The sequence below is a fragment of the Brachyistius frenatus genome, unplaced genomic scaffold, assembly GCF_029030835.1.
Source record: "Brachyistius frenatus isolate BFR_SWC_R1_liver_20210118 unplaced genomic scaffold, ASM2903083v1 Contig_19, whole genome shotgun sequence".
NCBI lineage: Eukaryota > Metazoa > Chordata > Actinopteri > Embiotocidae > Brachyistius > Brachyistius frenatus.
Genome location: NW_027210618.1, coordinates 3,116,327 through 3,134,089, shown reverse-complemented (window position 1 = coordinate 3,134,089; position 17,763 = coordinate 3,116,327). Strand labels below are relative to the sequence as shown.

The 17,763-nt window shown below is 41.7% G+C and overlaps 1 protein-coding gene across 2 annotated transcripts in view; it reads right to left on the bottom strand.

Moving 5' to 3' along the window:
- The window catches only part of cdkn1cb (cyclin dependent kinase inhibitor 1Cb), a 227,257-nt gene extending 212,967 nt beyond the window's left edge, over positions 1-14,290 (bottom strand). Inside the window, exons 1-3 of one of the 2 annotated variants that reach the window (XM_069695351.1) lie at positions 13,580-14,290; positions 13,299-13,416; positions 12,659-12,794 (exon numbers count right to left, since the gene is read on the bottom strand). In XM_069695351.1, coding sequence (XP_069551452.1) covers positions 13,301-13,416; positions 13,580-14,111 — 648 coding nt within the window. In that variant the 5' untranslated portion in view covers positions 14,112-14,290 and the 3' untranslated portion in view covers positions 12,659-12,794; positions 13,299-13,300. Of the gene's footprint in view, positions 1-12,658; positions 12,795-13,298; positions 13,417-13,579 lie in introns of those variants that run through there. The other variant, XM_069695352.1, reaches the window with a different exon arrangement.
- Between the last annotated feature and the right edge of the window lie 3,473 nt (positions 14,291-17,763).

Sequence of the window (17,763 nt, the reverse complement as noted above, 5' to 3'; positions counted from 1 at the left end):
TATCTATCTATCTATCTATCTATCTATCTATCTATCTATAGAGCCACTGAAAAAGTAAACACCAGTTAGGGGAAAGTCTTTAAAAATTCCATCTAATTATTTCAATATTATAAATATACTGTTCTTGAATAAAACAATATTACAATAAGTAAACTTCATTTCTTTGGCAGAGATGTTAAATATTACATCCATAGGATAACATGTAACTAATTTGCACATGTTTCCAGTATGTGAATGTGAGAAAAAAACTGCCTAACCTTTGGAAAGTCTAAAGCAATGAGAAGATTATCATATAGACAGGACAAAGTGACCCCAAGGTCTCTTTCTCTTGGGGTTAGGCATTTCAGCCTCGACTTGCCCTCAATATAAAAACAGTAAAGGTTGTACACATTTGTGTGAAAAAGAGTGTGCAATTCACATTATTTTCTGACAGCTAAGGCTTAAATAGTTGAGAATTCCACATAATCCTCACCAGAATCGCCATATTTAACCTCAAACGAGAAGTTGTGGCTGTTTGACAAACATAATACAAAAAATGTTTAGTATGTGTTTACTCTGCTGTACTGATACTGCAGTAGTTTAGAATTAGATTTATTTTCTTCATTTTATAGAGGTCACAAAAAATGTTTGGGAACCACTAATGGATTGTTTGCAGGTTTTATTATAAATAAGTGAATAAAAAACTAAATTACGTTCCTCTTGTTTCATTCATTTTAGTCCAATTTCAATAAGCTAAACAGCAAAACAATTGGCCAACAGGAGGCAAAAGTCATTTTTATGTCCTAAAATGATAAGACGGCCTCCTCAGGTAGACTCATGCACTATTTAAATCATACAATGCTGATTCTTGCCAGTTCAGTGCCCCTGTCCCGCACCCAGTCACTCTCTAGGAACGGTCCAGGGATCACGAGGAAGATTTTGAGGGTGGGGGGGGTGGAAGGTAAAAAAAAAAAAAAAAAGGGGGGGATGAATTTGGGGGACGGACAGGAAAGGGGGGTGCCCGTAGTGTCTGGGAGCAGATGGCGTGCCTCTCCCTCTCTCTCTTTTTGGTGACGTCCACTGGGAATTGGAGAGGCCTTTAAGCATTCCTTTAGAGGCCAGAGACAGATAAGTGAGTTATGCAGTTCGCCACCATCTGGGCTCAGACAGCGCCTGGCCTGCAGCTGACAAGTGTGCATGCATGTGTATACTATAGCAATAGTCATGGGGAGGGGTAGGGGCGTGTTTCCATAGCGATAGGTCCTATTCCTGGAGAGAGGTCTGTGCATACACTTGCACGGCGCCCTCCTCCACGGTGCTGTGTCGTCATTGTTAACTCGGGATGCTGACTTTGAGAACCGTATTTTTTTAGTTTTTCTTTTGTTTTGTTTTTTTGTCCATCGTCATTGTCGACAAATTTCGTCCCATTCTTGTGCAGCTGACAGTGTCTTTATGGAACATAGCATCTGTTGTGAAACAGAGGGAGGGAGCGAGGGATGATGGCAGGACACCATGTTAGGTTTGCCAATTTCCCTGTTCCCATCGTTCAAGGCTTTGTGTGCATTGTAAGATGCTGCGCTGCGCTGCCAATTCTGATCTGCGCTTGACCTGCTGTATATCTGCCTGTTGTTATCAAGGTCTAAGTCTTTTGTTTTACTCAGGGGCAACATTGTACAAATGCATCTGTGTATACAGTTCTGGGTAATTTTTGAACTCTATTTCATTCCGTCTTGTTACTGAAAACCATCAATAAATTAATCTTACAGTTGCAGTTTTGGTGAAATAAAAACACAACAACAATCGTTAGCAGCACAGCTAATGCAACTACGACTTCCACCGCGACTTTCTCGTCTTGGGTTATAAACATTAGTTCTTAGCAGCTTCCTTTCAGAGGATTAAAGGAGGCAAAACAGCCTAAGAGGTGTCCATTCAAATTTATTTTTTTAAAAAAAAAGGCTATAATAGAAGTTCCCAAACTTTTCAGACCATGTATCAAACCAAATTCACCTCCCACTGCAGATATCAACATTTTTTAACATAACGCTACTGTTTCAAAATCAAAGAACACATTTACATCTCTTTCTATACAAGGCACCGCCCGGTGGTTCAACTGAAAGGTTCATCTGACCTGCCGCATCCTCGACCCTCGACTTTATTTTGGACATTGATGCCATTCAAAAATTCCACTCATTCTGTTTGCTGAAATCAGAAAATGAGGAATCCCAATCCAACTGCATCAAATTAACGTAACGTTTTTCTATGTGAGACGTCACATCTCCCTATGTGGCAAAATTTCTTTCTTAAATAATTAACAACTAATTTTGACATCATTATAATGCCCTGCGTATTCACTGTTGTATGTAAAAAATTAAAAAAAGAACCTGGACAAAAACTGGACTTTCGGCCAGTTGGAGTGCAATTGTTTGGCGATTCAGCAATACTCTTGCACACCACCAGGTGGAGTGTCCCGTACCGCTGTTGGTACATAAACCACAGTTTTGGAATCAGTGAGTTAGACAAAGCAAATTCTATGAGCACAAGTTATACATAAGAGGTTCTACAGAAGTTATACGCTAACCAAAAGAATCCTTAAAGGGGAACTCTCACCCTGCACAGTCAAAACCTTATTTTTTAAACAATGCGGAATAGTTTAAATTAATGAGGTAGTTTTGCAAGAGACAGATTTGAAAAAAGAATCCATTATTAATACAGCAGGGACAGACATATCCTAACTAGTATTTAAACTCCAAACATGCTGGTTTCTAGACTCTTTCCATCCTGGTATTTGCTGATTTATAATTTCTCCAACAATGTTAAGCAATAATAGTCAAAACAAATTTGACATTTACTTCCAGTCATTTGCCAACACTGCTGAGGAAGCTCCTTTTCTAAAATCACACCTTTTAAGTGACACTCTCTGATGTATTTCAATTTGAATTTTTTTTTTATCTTTGCCAGGGATCTGTTGCTATTCTGATGCTCTGATGGGGTACAGTGCCATCTCTATGAAGATAAGCTGCTGCTCAGCTCCTCGATACATTGATTTCCATGTACACAATGTGGGCTGAATACCCACAGTGTAAGTACAAAACCCCAAAACACACACTGAGACAGTTTCCCTTTCTCTTCAGTCTCCCTCTCGCTCTCTTAAGTCTTCTTCAAAGCAGCCGTCCGCCACATCACCTGCTTCTCTTTCCCCTCTCAGCCAACTATTCATGTGCCCCTCTATCCATCCATACACTTTTAAATGTGTGTGTGTGTGTGTGTGTGTGTGTGTGTGTGTGTGTGTGTGTGTGTGTGTGTGTGTGTGTGTGTGTGTGTGTGTGTGTGTGTGTGTGTGTGTGTGTGTGTGTGTGTGTGTGTGTGTGTGTGTGTGTGTGTGTGTGTGTGTGTGTGTGTGTGTGTGTGTGTGTGTGTGTGTGTGTATGCATGCATACGAGTGCATGTCCGAGCAGGCTTTTCCTGCTGTGTAATTGCAGGCTGTGTATCGGCCCATTGGCGCTGCCCTGCGTGGAAACTGAAAGATGTTGCTAATCCGCCAGGTCAAGCAGCCAGCAGCGCTTGAATTCAACCCCAGGACCACAGCCACAAATTAGGACAGGCTGACAAGGCCCTGAGGCATTCTGGGTATTGTTGGGAGCTGCCAACGGGCCTCTAAAGCTTCAGGTCCTGTGTGAAAGGACAACTATGGAAAGGTGAAGATTAATAGTGGCTTGGTGACCTGGGAGTATGGCTGTAGATCTATATCGCCACCAGACACTTTCTGTGACACACACACACACACACACACACACACACACACACACACACACACACACACACACACACACACACACACACACACACACACACACACACACACACACACCCTCTGAGCTATGAGAAAGTTCAGGGATAAAATCCAGGACAGATCAAAATTTCTGCAAACAAAACAACCACAGAAATTTCTTACATTTCAGGTTCTCCTCATCAAATATTTTCTCAGATTAAAAGCTGCTATGTTTTTTTCTCAAATAAAGCAAACTATGAAAGAGAGGAGAAGATTACAGATCCCACTGAAAAGAGACACCCATGCCCGAACATGATGCTGGCAAAAGCAAGCAGCTGAGTGTCAGTGGGATGAACCTAAATTCTGCCACTCCTCGGTGCTCTGCTGCCTGATGAATGATGGTCCTTTGTTGTGTTTCCCATAAAGGCTGCCGTGGCCATCCCTTTTCATAGGACCTGGCGAGCAAATGTGAGGCGTGAATAGCATTAGTCCGAGTCAGTGCACCCATAGCGGTGTAGCCAGCCCTGAAAACACAGCCTGCTAGCCCTCCTCCCCAAGTTTTATGAGCCAAGATGATTGAAGGAGAAGAAAACTGCACTGCCAATAGAGAGCGACAGGGAGGAGAGGAGCGAGGAAGAGAGGCGTCGGAGATGGATGGATGGACAGATAAAACAGAGACAGCAGCCGCTCGACAGAGGAGCCACATCCCGTGGAAGAGAGGATGTGAAGGGGAACAGGTTTGCCTCGGAGAGACTGAAAAGCTTTCACACAAAAGGAAGAGAGGAGAAGAATGGAGGTGGAGGACTCTGGCTGTCAGGACTGGCGCTGGGACGGAGTTAGATCTCATTTCTCAAGTGTCATCGCACTATCTGTGTGTCCTCCTCTCTCCTCTCTGTCCAATTACTGCCACAATGAGAGCAGGCCTCTTCCTGCAGAGCTGCATATGGCTCTCCGGTTGTAAAGCCATCACTCCCGAGCACTGCCATGTAGTTTTTGATAGGTACAGTATGTGTGAAACTCAAAGGGCCACAGTAGGTTGTTGTTTGACTGAGCATGAGCGGCTGCTGCGAGCACTCACCTCAACATGATCTCCTCTGAGTGCTGACAAGCCACCAGTCTATCTACAGTGCAGGATGAAATCATCTACTGTCAGCTTCACCCTCAAAGATTATTCCTGAGTTTTTTTTAAAAGCAGGCTTTCTTCTTTCTTTTTTTTTAAGGCACTTTCCAACTCACCCAAAGATCAAACGCAAAGATTTAACAGTAAAACTGGTGACCTTGATTTGATGATAATTCTGATTCTAAAAACCTGTTTAATATGCATATTATATCAAAGCTTCTACCTAATAACAAAGAGGAGCTCCAAACATTCCCATGACATTTGTGTTGTGAAGGCATCCAATAGCCACATAGCATCACTGGCTGTGCTGGTGTGTGTCTTCTGTGGGAATGCGATACACACCATATGTTGATGGTGATCGGTCGATGATGCCACAGAAACCGGGGCTTTGTATCACTGCTGCTCGGGGTCAACTACAGGATCAGTCAAACAGCAGTCAGTGTCTTTCTCCAGGACAGTTTTGCAGCCTGGACACCGACTATTATGAAACATTTACAAATTGTTCTTGACCGAGTTGAGTCCGAATTTTTTTTTGGAAAAAGGTTTGCTGCTTGACGTGCGACCACACATCACCACTTAAACACTTTAATTAAAAGCTATTGCTTTCATATAATCATGTGATGCTGCAATATGTCCATGAACGTGGGTTAAACATGACGTTGAAGAGAGCCTAATAATAGGGATCGAGTGTGAATATATTGATGTACTTTGTGGTACATCTAGTGTGAAACTAAATACAATAACACACCAATAATATGACGCAGATGCAGCTAATATTATTAACAATGGCTCCATTTGATTTAGATGTGTCAGTACAGGAGTCCTGGTATTGTACTGAGACTGCTGAGTAGCTGTCATGGCTTACAAACAAACTTTAATAGAACTGATCAATTCTTATTAGTTACACCTGCTTTTCCTGCTATGACAAGTTACACTGTTATTCTCCTTAAGTCCAAATTGAGCACATGAAAAGACCTGAGTCTGTGCGTGTACATAACCATAAAAGCAAAGCAAACGAAGCAAATGATTAGGCCAAAAAAAAAATGAGTAAAGATATTATCAAAAACAAGACATTTCACTAGTGAAATGAAGGTGGTGGAATTTCGTGCTGCTTTGGCACCAGACAGATTTTACCTTTTCAACAGGCCGGCCTGCAGAGAGTATACACTCTTTAATTGATGATCTTTATAATAATTTCCACATTCAGTCAGTTTGTCTGGTGTTGGATTATAAAAGTGTTTTTATTTGAAAAGTGTGCAATTGACAACCTACAGTGAGACCGTCAGAGAAACATTACACTGTTCTGTATGTCATTAAATACAGTCTTTCAGGACAGAGGTGGCGCCAGCGACTTTGTTTTGCTGGTTCTCAAGCTTTCACAAACATTGAATGTCGCTCATAAACGTGCTGGTGGTCACTGTTTGCTTTCTAATGCAACACTGCAGACACACGCCTACACAAAGAAACCCAGAACCAGCCCAGTGGCAACTACAACATCATGCCATGCCCACATATTTAGATCATATAGATATAAAGTGCACACTCTTGTCTACATAAACACATCTCTGAATATAGACGTTCACACAGGACCTGCAAGCATCAAGCAACAGACACGTGTGTGTGTGTGTGTGTGTGTGTGTACATTTCAGCCCCAGATTCTGACGTCACAAAACTCGAATCAACTGTTCTCTGCACCGCAGACGCACTGAGCATCACACAGTCAGAATCTGTGCATCAACCACCAAATGCATTAAATCCATGACAGGCAACATAGGTGAAAAAAAAAACGTGCACTTACCATTACACATCTTCATAAGAGTCTGTTGTCTCTGTGTTGATAGCTGTTAGCTGTTACTGCGTCAGAGGCCGCACTTCAAACATCTCCGCTGATTCCCAAATAGCAGTGGGGGTATTTTTTTTTTTTTTTTTTATATAAAGAACTGGACCTCTTGGGAATGTTTGCAAATACAGCAATGCCATGTATTTGCACACTCGATGAGCAGCGCCTCTTCCTCATATGCGTAAATGACGGCAGGTGTTTGATCTACAACTTCATGACACCTGTTAACATCACCATGTATGAGGCCTCGTAGCTGCTCAGTCACTCTCGCTTCCAGGTTTTGACTGAGTCTCCAAACGCTGCCTTTTATGGAGTAAAACACCCGACACTTATGTATTGCTGAGTTACCAAGACATTGCGCTGTGGCCATCAGGAAGTAGAAGTCAGGTCAGAAATTAAATGCGCTGTGCCCATTGGCTGAATCAGGTCATCTGTCTTGGCTTCACGTCTAACATCGAACATAGCCGAACTGATTTATTTTATTAATATATTTTTTTCAAATCATAAATTATATAGAATATTATAGAATTCACATATTAAAAAAAAAAAAAAAAGATGATTGATAATTCAAGGATATGTCTTGTGGTTGCTACAGCTGCCCGGGTTCAGCTACAGCACCCCTCAGCCCTCCGATAGAGATAAGTTCACCTAAGTTCACCTGAATCGCCTTTGTTAAGAATTTTGATGCCATTGCTGCCAAGTTTTTGGAATAGATTTTATGGCAGCATATCGGACCAAATGACTTTACATTTTAAAATAATAATAGCCTACGTATCGTCCGAGATTATTGTGAAAACTTGCTCCCGCAGATCGACACTGAATCCTTTGAAATTCAGAGCCTGCAAACTGCAGCCTTTTGGTATTGTTGACCTGTATTCTTTAAATTGCATTCTTAAACATTATTTGTCTTTGGGTTGACGATAAAAAAAAAGTTTTAAAAAAGTTTTAAAAAAAACAACAACACAGGCTGTAGGGGATTATTTCATTACAGGGTAGAGAGGTGTGTTGCCCCCCCCCCCCAGCAGACTCCAAACTCGCAGTGAGCCACTCGCCCCATCACGTTGTGAAACAGTGTAATGGATCTGCCTTTTCTTCTGCGCAGCATTAAATCCGATCCCCTTGATGCGTGGGGAGAGCAAAGTGAATTAGAGATTGAGGCGGCAGGCTGATTCACTCCCCTTCGCCTCCCTCCTCCTCCTCAAACCGAGGCCGAAGTCGAGATGGAGAAAAAAAAAAAGAAAAAAAAAAAAAAAAAAAAAGGAGGAGACACAGAAAGAAGATATTTGAAAAGCTGCCACGAGTTCCCTGTCACACCGCCTCCTGCGTGGATTGAGCCGTGCTCTTTGTTATCCACGGGCATGAATACTGAGTGGATGTAAAGAGAAAAAGGCCCAGGAGAGGAAAATAAAAGAAAACATTGGGGCATGTCTGCATCTGCTAAAAGCCAAACTAAAAATAACTCGGTCTACGAATTTCCTCTAGTAATTTACCATGATAACGTCAACTTTTAATACGGATAAATACTGGATCTTTAGTGTAATATTTAGTAGCCTAATTGTTATCGAGAACATTATAACCATTGACCTATAAAACCTTCCCGAGAAAGGAGTGAGTAATATAGGCTACACAACTTTAAAACGACATTTTTACTTCAATCTTGAATTAAATTAGGACCACATTGGAATTTTCAGACGGTTTGGAGGCCTTTGATTTTAATGCATCGCCGTTTTTTTTTGTTTTTTTTTCTTCCTTTTTTAATCGGCTGCATGGATTTTTGTTTTTTAATGTTGTTTCATTATTTTTATATTTCAATCTGTGCTTGTGCTGTAAAGATCCTTTGCCGGACACAGTCACACCTTTTACGTCTCTGTCTACCCACTCCACTCATCCACACTCAGTGGAGGGGGACAGGTGTCCAACAATCAAACAACTATCCATCCCCCACCCATCCAAAATACGCCACACACACACACACACACACACACACACACACACACACACACACACACACACACACACACACACACACACACACACACACACACACACACACACACACACACCGTACCAGACACTCATTAAGATCCCGGAGAGCAAGCAAAATTTAGGCATTTTGACTAAGTGTCTTCATTAATCCGAATGATACTTCTTTTATTGCGACATAAATGCAAAGCCTTGTGCCAGAGACCTAAAGCTCAACAGGCCCGAGCGTCAGGAGGTCAGAGCCCAGTTTGAAACAAAACATATTCAAGTTAAAATCATTCAGGGCGACTCGTTTATATTATTTTATGTTCTACAGTTGAAAATCGTTAAATTAGGGCGCTTAAATGATTCAGAAATTACAAACACAACTGCAGGATACTAAGTTAAATTTAGTTTTTGTTTTAAAGCTGAATTTACAACTTGGTATTAATGAGACAAACAGAATTACATTTGCACTTTGTCAATAATTCCTTTTTGACAGTTTTGGTCTGCAGCTCTTAAACATACACAGACCTGGATTCAGGCCCTATTCGTCACGCTATAGGTTTAAAAAAAAAAAAAAAAAAGAAGTGTTTTTCAGGGAGGGGGGGTAAAGGGGGTCAGGGAGCTTTAACTCGGTGACAAAGCCTCATTTGCAGGTCAATGCGATGGCACACTCGCCTCTCCTCTCCATCCAGCTCGCCTTTGTTCCCTGTCGCCTGCGCCGATGCCAGATGGTCATGGAAAATGCTAATTCCCCCTGGCTGATTTTCCTCCTTTCTATATTTAATTGCAGTCTTTGCAGACTGTCCCGTTAATTGAGTGTTTTGAGTAGAAAATGTGTTCTCTGAAAATATATTTTTGGTTGCTACATTAGCACTAAACCCATGAGCATCTATATAAGTCAAAGTGGCTGCATCTAAATTATTCAGATCCCTAAAGCAGCAACATTTTAGATGAAATATTGAGGTATCCTATTTTTAGTTTGGGCTGACGGGCTATTATTGGGAATCAATAAGATTATTTTCTAGAATTAATAGCAGATTCACCTGTATGCCAATACATTACCTTTTAAACTCCATAACATATCATATGTGAATCATATGTACAACTTATTCGTTCCTTCTTGCCAATCTTGTGTATTTTTATCACCCAGTTTCAAAATAAGTGCTAAATATTTTTAAAAAAACACTCAGCATTCCTGTTTCATTTTTACATATTTTAATGAGAATAAATGTTAGAATTTAAATGACATCCAACTATTAAAAAAAAACAATCAAATCTGTTTATTTATTTAAAGAAATCTATAACCTATAGTTTTAAATAAAAAATAATTCATTTCCGAAAGGATTATGGTGATAACTGGCTATAAGATCAGTTACATTTTTTATTATGCCACTGAAAGCAAAACATATAATATACTGATGACATGGAAATCTTGTAACTGACTTATTAAAGCAAATAGATCATATTTTGCTAATGACTGAGACAAATGAAGCTGGATGTGAGGTAAAGGTCAGATGGGGGACTGTAGGGCCCGTGAGGCTGGTTCTCTCCATCAGCAGCTGGTTGTTGAATGATATCCTATTATAGAAGGCATGTTAATGAGGTCTGTATGTTAGCTGTCATCTCTTTCCTTTATGTCCATCATACATACAACAGGGCTGAATTAAGTCATGATTGTCATAATCTCCTCTATGGAGGCTGTTTAAACTGTAAAACTCCATCCAGTCGCATAATTCTTAGGCCTTGGAGCTCTTATAAAGTCATAACATGTCTCTTATTTTTCATTCTAGTTTGATTAAAACGATTAACTATTTAAAATACAACTCCAATGTCATTTTTTTTTTTTATCTGCTTAAAGAGAAGCTTGCTGTTTGCTTTTCAGGCCTTAACCTCTGACCTTTCCCCGAATGGCTCAAATTCAATACCTTTTTTTTGAGAAAACGAACTACTTTTGGTTCTTTTTACTGGGACAAATTTTATATAGTTACACAGCTGTAGAGACAAATAAAGGAAGATGACCCCTTTAGCACGATGCGGGGGACTGGAGCCCCCTGAATGTGTCCAGTCTCCAACATAGAGGGGACTTCATTAAAGTAACACATAAACAGCTGTTGTCTTTAACATGTAAACTATTGAGAATTTAAAACTGCACTGAATGGCCCCGCAGCTCCCCGTGGGCATATGGGCGTTAATTAGCTGGATATAGCCATAGATTAATTATAATATTTTTTTTCGTCCATTCGTATCAATAGAGCAGCCAGACAAAGTGTCTTTTGTTCTCTGATGCAGGACATTCTGTGGCTGACTGAATAGGTCTTGGCTATGTCTACATGGATTTGCCATATGGCAACAAAAAGGAAAGAATGGAGCCGGAGAGCGCTTTGTGTTGGAAATCAGAACAAGCTCCGTCAGAGCTTATGGCTGCATAGAACTGACAAAGTCACTCTGGCCATCAAAAGTCTCCATTTTTTATCAAAACATTCGTGTCAGACAGTCAAAACTATTCACACCAATGGAGGGACTCGTGGAAAATTATGAAACGAGACTTTCTTACTTCCCGTTTTCCGCGCACTGACAGAGCCCAGGCCCAGTGCGCATTCAGACGCTGCATTTGGCTTCTTTCAATTAAGGGTAAACTTGCAAGTATGACCTGTTGAATGGTTTGTTTCAATAGACGAGAACAATTACAAAGACTAGTAGTTTTCTTTTTCCAGCTCTGGCAGGTGGCCTCCACGCCCGGTGTATCTACGGCGGGGTAAAGCAGTGTGTGTGAGTGGGTCTTTAGAGGGGCTTGTTGAGTGCGGGAGGATGTGGGGGTGTCTTCGTGGCGGACAAAGCGGGGATCCAAAGGCAGCTGCTGCTTCTTTAGAGGGACGAAAGGGCCTTTAAATCCTAGCCTATATCCCGCAGCTGCCATACTGCCTCAAGGCTGCGCGTCTGAATGCGTTTTCACCCCGCAAAGGTCTGAGCCCACAGAGGCAGAGACAGGCGGAGCGCAGTGGGAAAAGGACCTGATCAGACTGCGGAGGCAGGTACATCAAATATCCGAGAGCGCATCACTGACTCTTGGTAGTCGGGTATTTGTTGTGATACTTTAAGGGCCACAACTGGAGCTTTAGTTTCATAATACTGCTGTGTTTCCTGAAACACGATCCAGATCCGCGTCAGAAGCAACCAGACAAACGCAAAGACGGCAAAGTGTCTTAACACAGTTTTAGTTTCTAGACCTCTTTTAACCGCTATATAAAAAAAATAATAAACAAACAAACAAGAAGCAGGCTAAACTGGACAAAACACACAAACAAATGTACTTAAAGTTGAAGTGAAATATTTATTCCAATCTTTTGCAAGACATAATTAGGGCACTTGTATGAAAACACACATAAAAAACGTCTCAGAGACACAAAGAAACCTATTTTTCAAGTGTGGACTACTAATGGGAAGCTACATGATTGCAAAAATATCACAATAACAAAACGTAAATAATCAAATAAAATATGCCCTTTGGCTAAATCAACAAGGCATTTAACAAATATAAAGAAACATAAATAAATCTTAAGTTAAAATAGACTTAAAAATATACATTTACAGGAAAAAAACAAAAAAAAAAAAAAAAAACAGAACAGAAATAAACATTTATAAGCTATTGTCTCTATAAAGCTGTACACTTTTGGCCAGTGTAGACGATTCTTTAAAAGAAATTTAGGATTGCACAGATGTTAAAACATTTAACACTGTCGAGTGGCTGTATGCAAAAGCAACAATGAATGCTACATTTTGTACTGGATAGAAAGTCATTCGGCGAAAGTCTCCTCTCCTCTCCTCTCCTCTCCTCTCCCTTCCCCTCCCCAAACCGTTTAGTCCTGAGAGTCTTGTCCGGTGCTCAGGCTGCTGCGCTCCGCCGGAGGTCGTCGCACCGAGCCGGCAGCCGACCGGTCGGACTTCTTTGTCCCACACCGTCCCCCCGTCCCCCACCTCCCCCGTCCCCCCTCCCGGTTTCATCTCGTCTCGTTACTCCAGCGTTTAAGTGGCGGAGTTTCCCCGAGATCCTCAAAACGCGCAGGTATAACTTTTTGTGCAAAAAAAAAAAAAAAAAAAAAAAAAAAAAAAAACACCACCTGGAGGAGGAGGAAGGAAGAAAACACGGTGAGTTTTCTGAAGAACAGACGTTCGGAAGAAAAAAAAAGACGGCGAGTCAGCTCTCCGAGGAAACAGGAGATGTAACCTCAGCAGCGGGCGTCACCCTTTTACCCAAAGCCCTTTTCCCGCCACATCGTGACGCACATCCCCCTCCCCCAACCACTAGTGTTACTACAGCGACTACTATCACTACTACTGCGATTTCACCAGCGCAAACTCTCCCCACCTCCCTCCACCCAGATAAGACCGTCTGCGCTTTTTTTTTTTGGCTCACGTAATCCTCAGCAATTAAAGCGTAAAAACCCACGACAGAAATACAAGGGGAGTAAGGCAGCAAATAGTCTAAACGCAACCAACAATATTGAACATTTTGACTGTCTGGGGGTGTAACAAATCTAAACTGTTACATTGGCCTTAAAAAAAAACAACAACAACCCAAAACGAAATCATCAATTTTTATAAATCATAATAAATCTTCATACCTTCACCGTATCCTTTTTCGTGGAGTTTGTTCCACCGGTATCGGAGACTTGGGAAGATGGCAAGAGCTCGTTTCATTCGATATTCTGTCAGCAGCCCTCCTTCGTTTCACGAAAAAGTCTGTAAGGGGAAAAAAAAAAAAAAAAATAGTTAGGCACATAAATCCACTCGGGATGAAATTACGCACGGAAAGGAGCGGAAGATACGGGGGTAATTTGGACACTATAGGCCGCAGCTCTGAAGAAAAGAGCAAACCGTGAGATTTAAAATGCCTTTTATTCACCTGTGATGTGTGTGTTGTTGTCAGTAGTGTCTGTCCTCTTGCGTCTAACACACGGGACCTGTCTGTGAGTCGGCTTCCCTGAGTTGAGCTTGTCAGCGCGGTTCTCCTGATTGACCTCGACTGGGGAGGGAGTGCTGCTGCTTTCGGGCACGGCCAAGCGCTCCAGTACATCCATATGAGGGCTCTCCGGGACAGCAGAGTCCGAGGAGACTTTCTGCTTCACGGGTGTCTCAGGCACCCGGGTCCTCTCGTCCTGTACAGAGTCCTGATAAAACGCCGGGGTGTTATCCACGGGCACCTCTTCCCACTCGTAATCCCCATCCAACGGGGTGTTGGCCTCGAAATTAAAGTTCCATCTCTGCTGGTCCCGCTCGGATATCTCCCGCAGCTTGGCTTTCACCTCCCGGTTCAGTTCGTCGTGATCCACCGGTCCAAAGAGGTTGCGGCAGACGCTGGTGCGTCTGTGGAGAGGGAAGGTCCTCCTGGCCACCAGCCTCTCCAGCGCGCTGCTCAATAACTGGACGTGGGACATCGCCAAAATCTTTCCAAAACAGCCCCCCCCCAAATAACAGACGTGTACGGCTGGTTGATCCCCGATGAGAGAGTAAGCTATCAGGTCTTCTTGTTGTTGTTGTTATTGTTGTTGTTGTGCCTGAAGTGTGTGCGTCTCCTCCACTCGCTCTCTTCACACCTCGCAATTCAGTTTAAATGTACCTATCGTGGTGTGTCTCGGAGTATATAAGCTCGCAGCAAGTCGTAAATCAGAGCAGGCACCTCAGACGACTTGCTCATTGGTTGCCTCAAGTCCGACCCTCTCCAGAAAACACACACAAGCCCCACCCGGTTTTCTCATCTCCTTGGCTGTGCGCCGAGCAGAGCGCAGCGTTTGGAGTTTTCTGCCAGTGTCAACCGCGAGCGGACTTTCCCGGTGTCAGCGGGGGGAAGTGTTGGAGCTGCATGAGCCTTTCGGTACTTTTAAAGCCCGCTTCCATTTTCGCTTTCTCTTGGCATTTTCTGAGCTGTGTGTCCGATCATACAACGAATTGATCATATTACACTTGGGCCATATGACAAGCGTATTAACAAGTTGAACATTTTTCATTAAATCAGGACTAAGTGTTGTTGTTGTTTTTTTTTTTTTAAACATACAGTGAAAATCAAACAAATGTTGGAGAAATTGAACCTCGCCAAGCTTCTATCCAATAATTGACCCTTCAACGTTTCCCAACACATACTCTGTTTCCACACACATTGCCCCTTTCTTTCTGTCTCTGACCACAATAACACTGCCGATAAACTCCACGGGTCATATCGTATCTTCAGTTAGCAGTCTGCAGGGATTTAGCGCTGAGAGCTGCTTTGGTTTTACGCACAGGAACAAAGCGAAGAACAGTAATGGAGGCCATGGTCGTACAAGACAATTGTTTTAATGCAGTCAAAAGCCCAGCTGGAGCACTGTTAACTTAAAAAACAAAATCAAGACTTTTTAGCCTTTTTCATCCGAATTGTTCTTCAAGAAGAATTATGGCCTTTAGTCGTTTAAAGAGAATATAATACAACAAAGTAGTGGATTACAACCTTTTACCATTTCATATTCATTTTATTGAACCGAATATTAAATCAGCAGTCGTGACACAATCGTCCTGTTACCACTTATATGTGTGTTTGCTTTCAGGATGATTGTTGGTAGACTGGTAGTTGAATTTTAATTCATTAATGATAATTCATTATTCATGATTTTGTATGTACATTCAGATCACTGTTAGCTAGCATATTCTGATTTTGCAATTTACCAGAACATTAAGATTAATATCTCTGCTGTCCTCAGATCAGAACAGTCGGGGGAGACGGACAACGCCTTTGCAGTGGATGATGGGTACACAGCGCCCCTTAGTGGTTTAAATCGAAACTGCTGCTTGTTAAAAGAGCAAATCCAGTAGATAGATGCCACTAAATAAAACACATTTATATGTAAATGAACAGTTTGGATCAATAAAACTCATTCAATCTGGACTAGAGTAAAATATTTTTTTGTAGGTGTAACTGATTTGATAGCTATAAGATACTGTTGCTGAAGAGCTTGATCCAGTTAAATCGACAGCAGGTTAAAGTACAATGCGGAGAAGCCTTGACCATCGTGTAAGTCACATATAGGTCGAGATGTCACAGTTTATCTGTGAGTGTCATCCCAGTCACATGAAGAAAAGGATGGAGAGAGTGATATCAGCAGCCTTTCGTCGACGACTCACCTACTCCACCAGCAGTCAGGCGTTCTCCTGCTGATGTTAAGTTCCTCAGGTTGGTCGTGTGATTCAATCATCTGTAGTCACGCCACAAAGGCTTCCTGTAGTCAAACTGCAAACTCAAACATTCTCCACATGATTAGATGATTTGATCTGCTCAAGGAACATCAGTTTATTCCACCCATCCGTCTTTCATAAGGAAAAGCAGGTTTTCTTGATTGTTGCTGTTCATCAATAATGATGACATTGACAAGATCATTTTTGAATGCGTTAAACTGAGCTTTTATTAACGCCACGTATATCTGATTGTTAGGGCCACGCCTGTTGGCTCTAATTAAAAAGATGAAACAGAAGCTCTCAAGAGTCTGTGATTGAGCCAGACAGGGATCTCTGTGTTGTGTGTTGTTTCCCTCTAGTGGTGATTGTTGCTTATTAAAATGTGTCCCTTTTTATTTAGGGAATGTCTCATTAATCAAATAAAGTAGATGTAATTTAATGAAAGAGCTTCAGTTTAATCATATGAGTGACTTTGTTGAGGTAATTTACAAACCAACACACTTGCAGTGGTGGAATGTAACTAAGTAAATTTAATCAAGTACTGTACTTGAATACAGTTTAGAGGTACTTGTACTTGAGTATTTCCATTATCTGCTACTTTATACTCACTCCACAACATTTTAGAGGGACATATTGAAATCCCTTCTTCACCGTATTTTCAAGGCTATAGTTACTTTTCAAATCAATATCTTAGATGTAAACTAAATGATTCAATTGGTAATGTATGAATTGTTCATTAGACTATTCGGCATCATGTGTTGAAATTTGCGATACCATGAAAACATTAAAGTGCTGCCTACATGTACATGTCAATAATGTAGGTAATATAGGTAAAGACCTATAAGGCCATTTCCAGGGCGTTGCAATCCACCCCACCCCCACACGGACCACTCACCTCAACAAAGTGATTCTTTTGCATCACCACTGGGCTTCTTGGGCACTGGACAGGATAAAGGTCATTTCATCCCACAATCCCATGCAATACCTATAAAACAGTTTCCCCTGCATGCTTCCCCTAAGCTTGAAGTTGGCAACCATGAGACAAACTCAGCTGGAGGGATTTCCTGGAAGAGTTAGAGACTATTTCCTGCCTAATGAGCCACTCCACGTATGAGTGTAAGCTTATCAGACCTTTCTAAGAGATTGATGGAAAGAAAAGATTTGTCTCTTCCTCTTGTTTGCATTGTGGCTCCGGAAAGTCTCTCGTCAAGCAGGCTCCGAAAAGTTTCTTTGGGCTTCTCTCTTATTTGAAAGTGATTCCTTTTTGTTTTACTTTCCGCATCTAATTGACGACTCCCCTGTGTCCTTATCTTGTGACCTACAACCAACTCAGTATTACCATACGAAAGCAGATACAAAGGGAATGGGGGTGACTGTCAACTGTTTGTCACACTGAATAAAAGCTGGCCTACGGAGGAGTGACTGGGACCCTTTTTGCTGGACACCTCTCTTTGAGGGTGCATGTATGTGTTCCTTCTTGCAAGAATAAATGTTCGATGTGTTTGGTTTTCGAACCAAGCCTCTGAGTAATTTTTCCAACAGAGATGCGTAAAACAATGAGCAGTGCAGGCAGTGTGGCATGACTGCAATCAAGCATGTTTAACACAAGCAGTTGGTCCATTGCACATATTGTTTAAGGAGCTGTCCATTGCTGTCAGCATTCAGTGAGCTCTGCAGGTATTCCTTTAGTGACTACTGGCACATTATATATCAGCAAAAGAAAAAAGATTTTATGAACACTTTAAAAATCACATTCTTTATTCACCTTCCAAATCCATCACCCTGCATCCACATGGAGCACATGTTCTGAAATAAAGTCACTCAGATCATTTTATAGAGATTCACAGTTCAAAGAGGTGAAAATGGTGCTAAGAATGTTTTCAT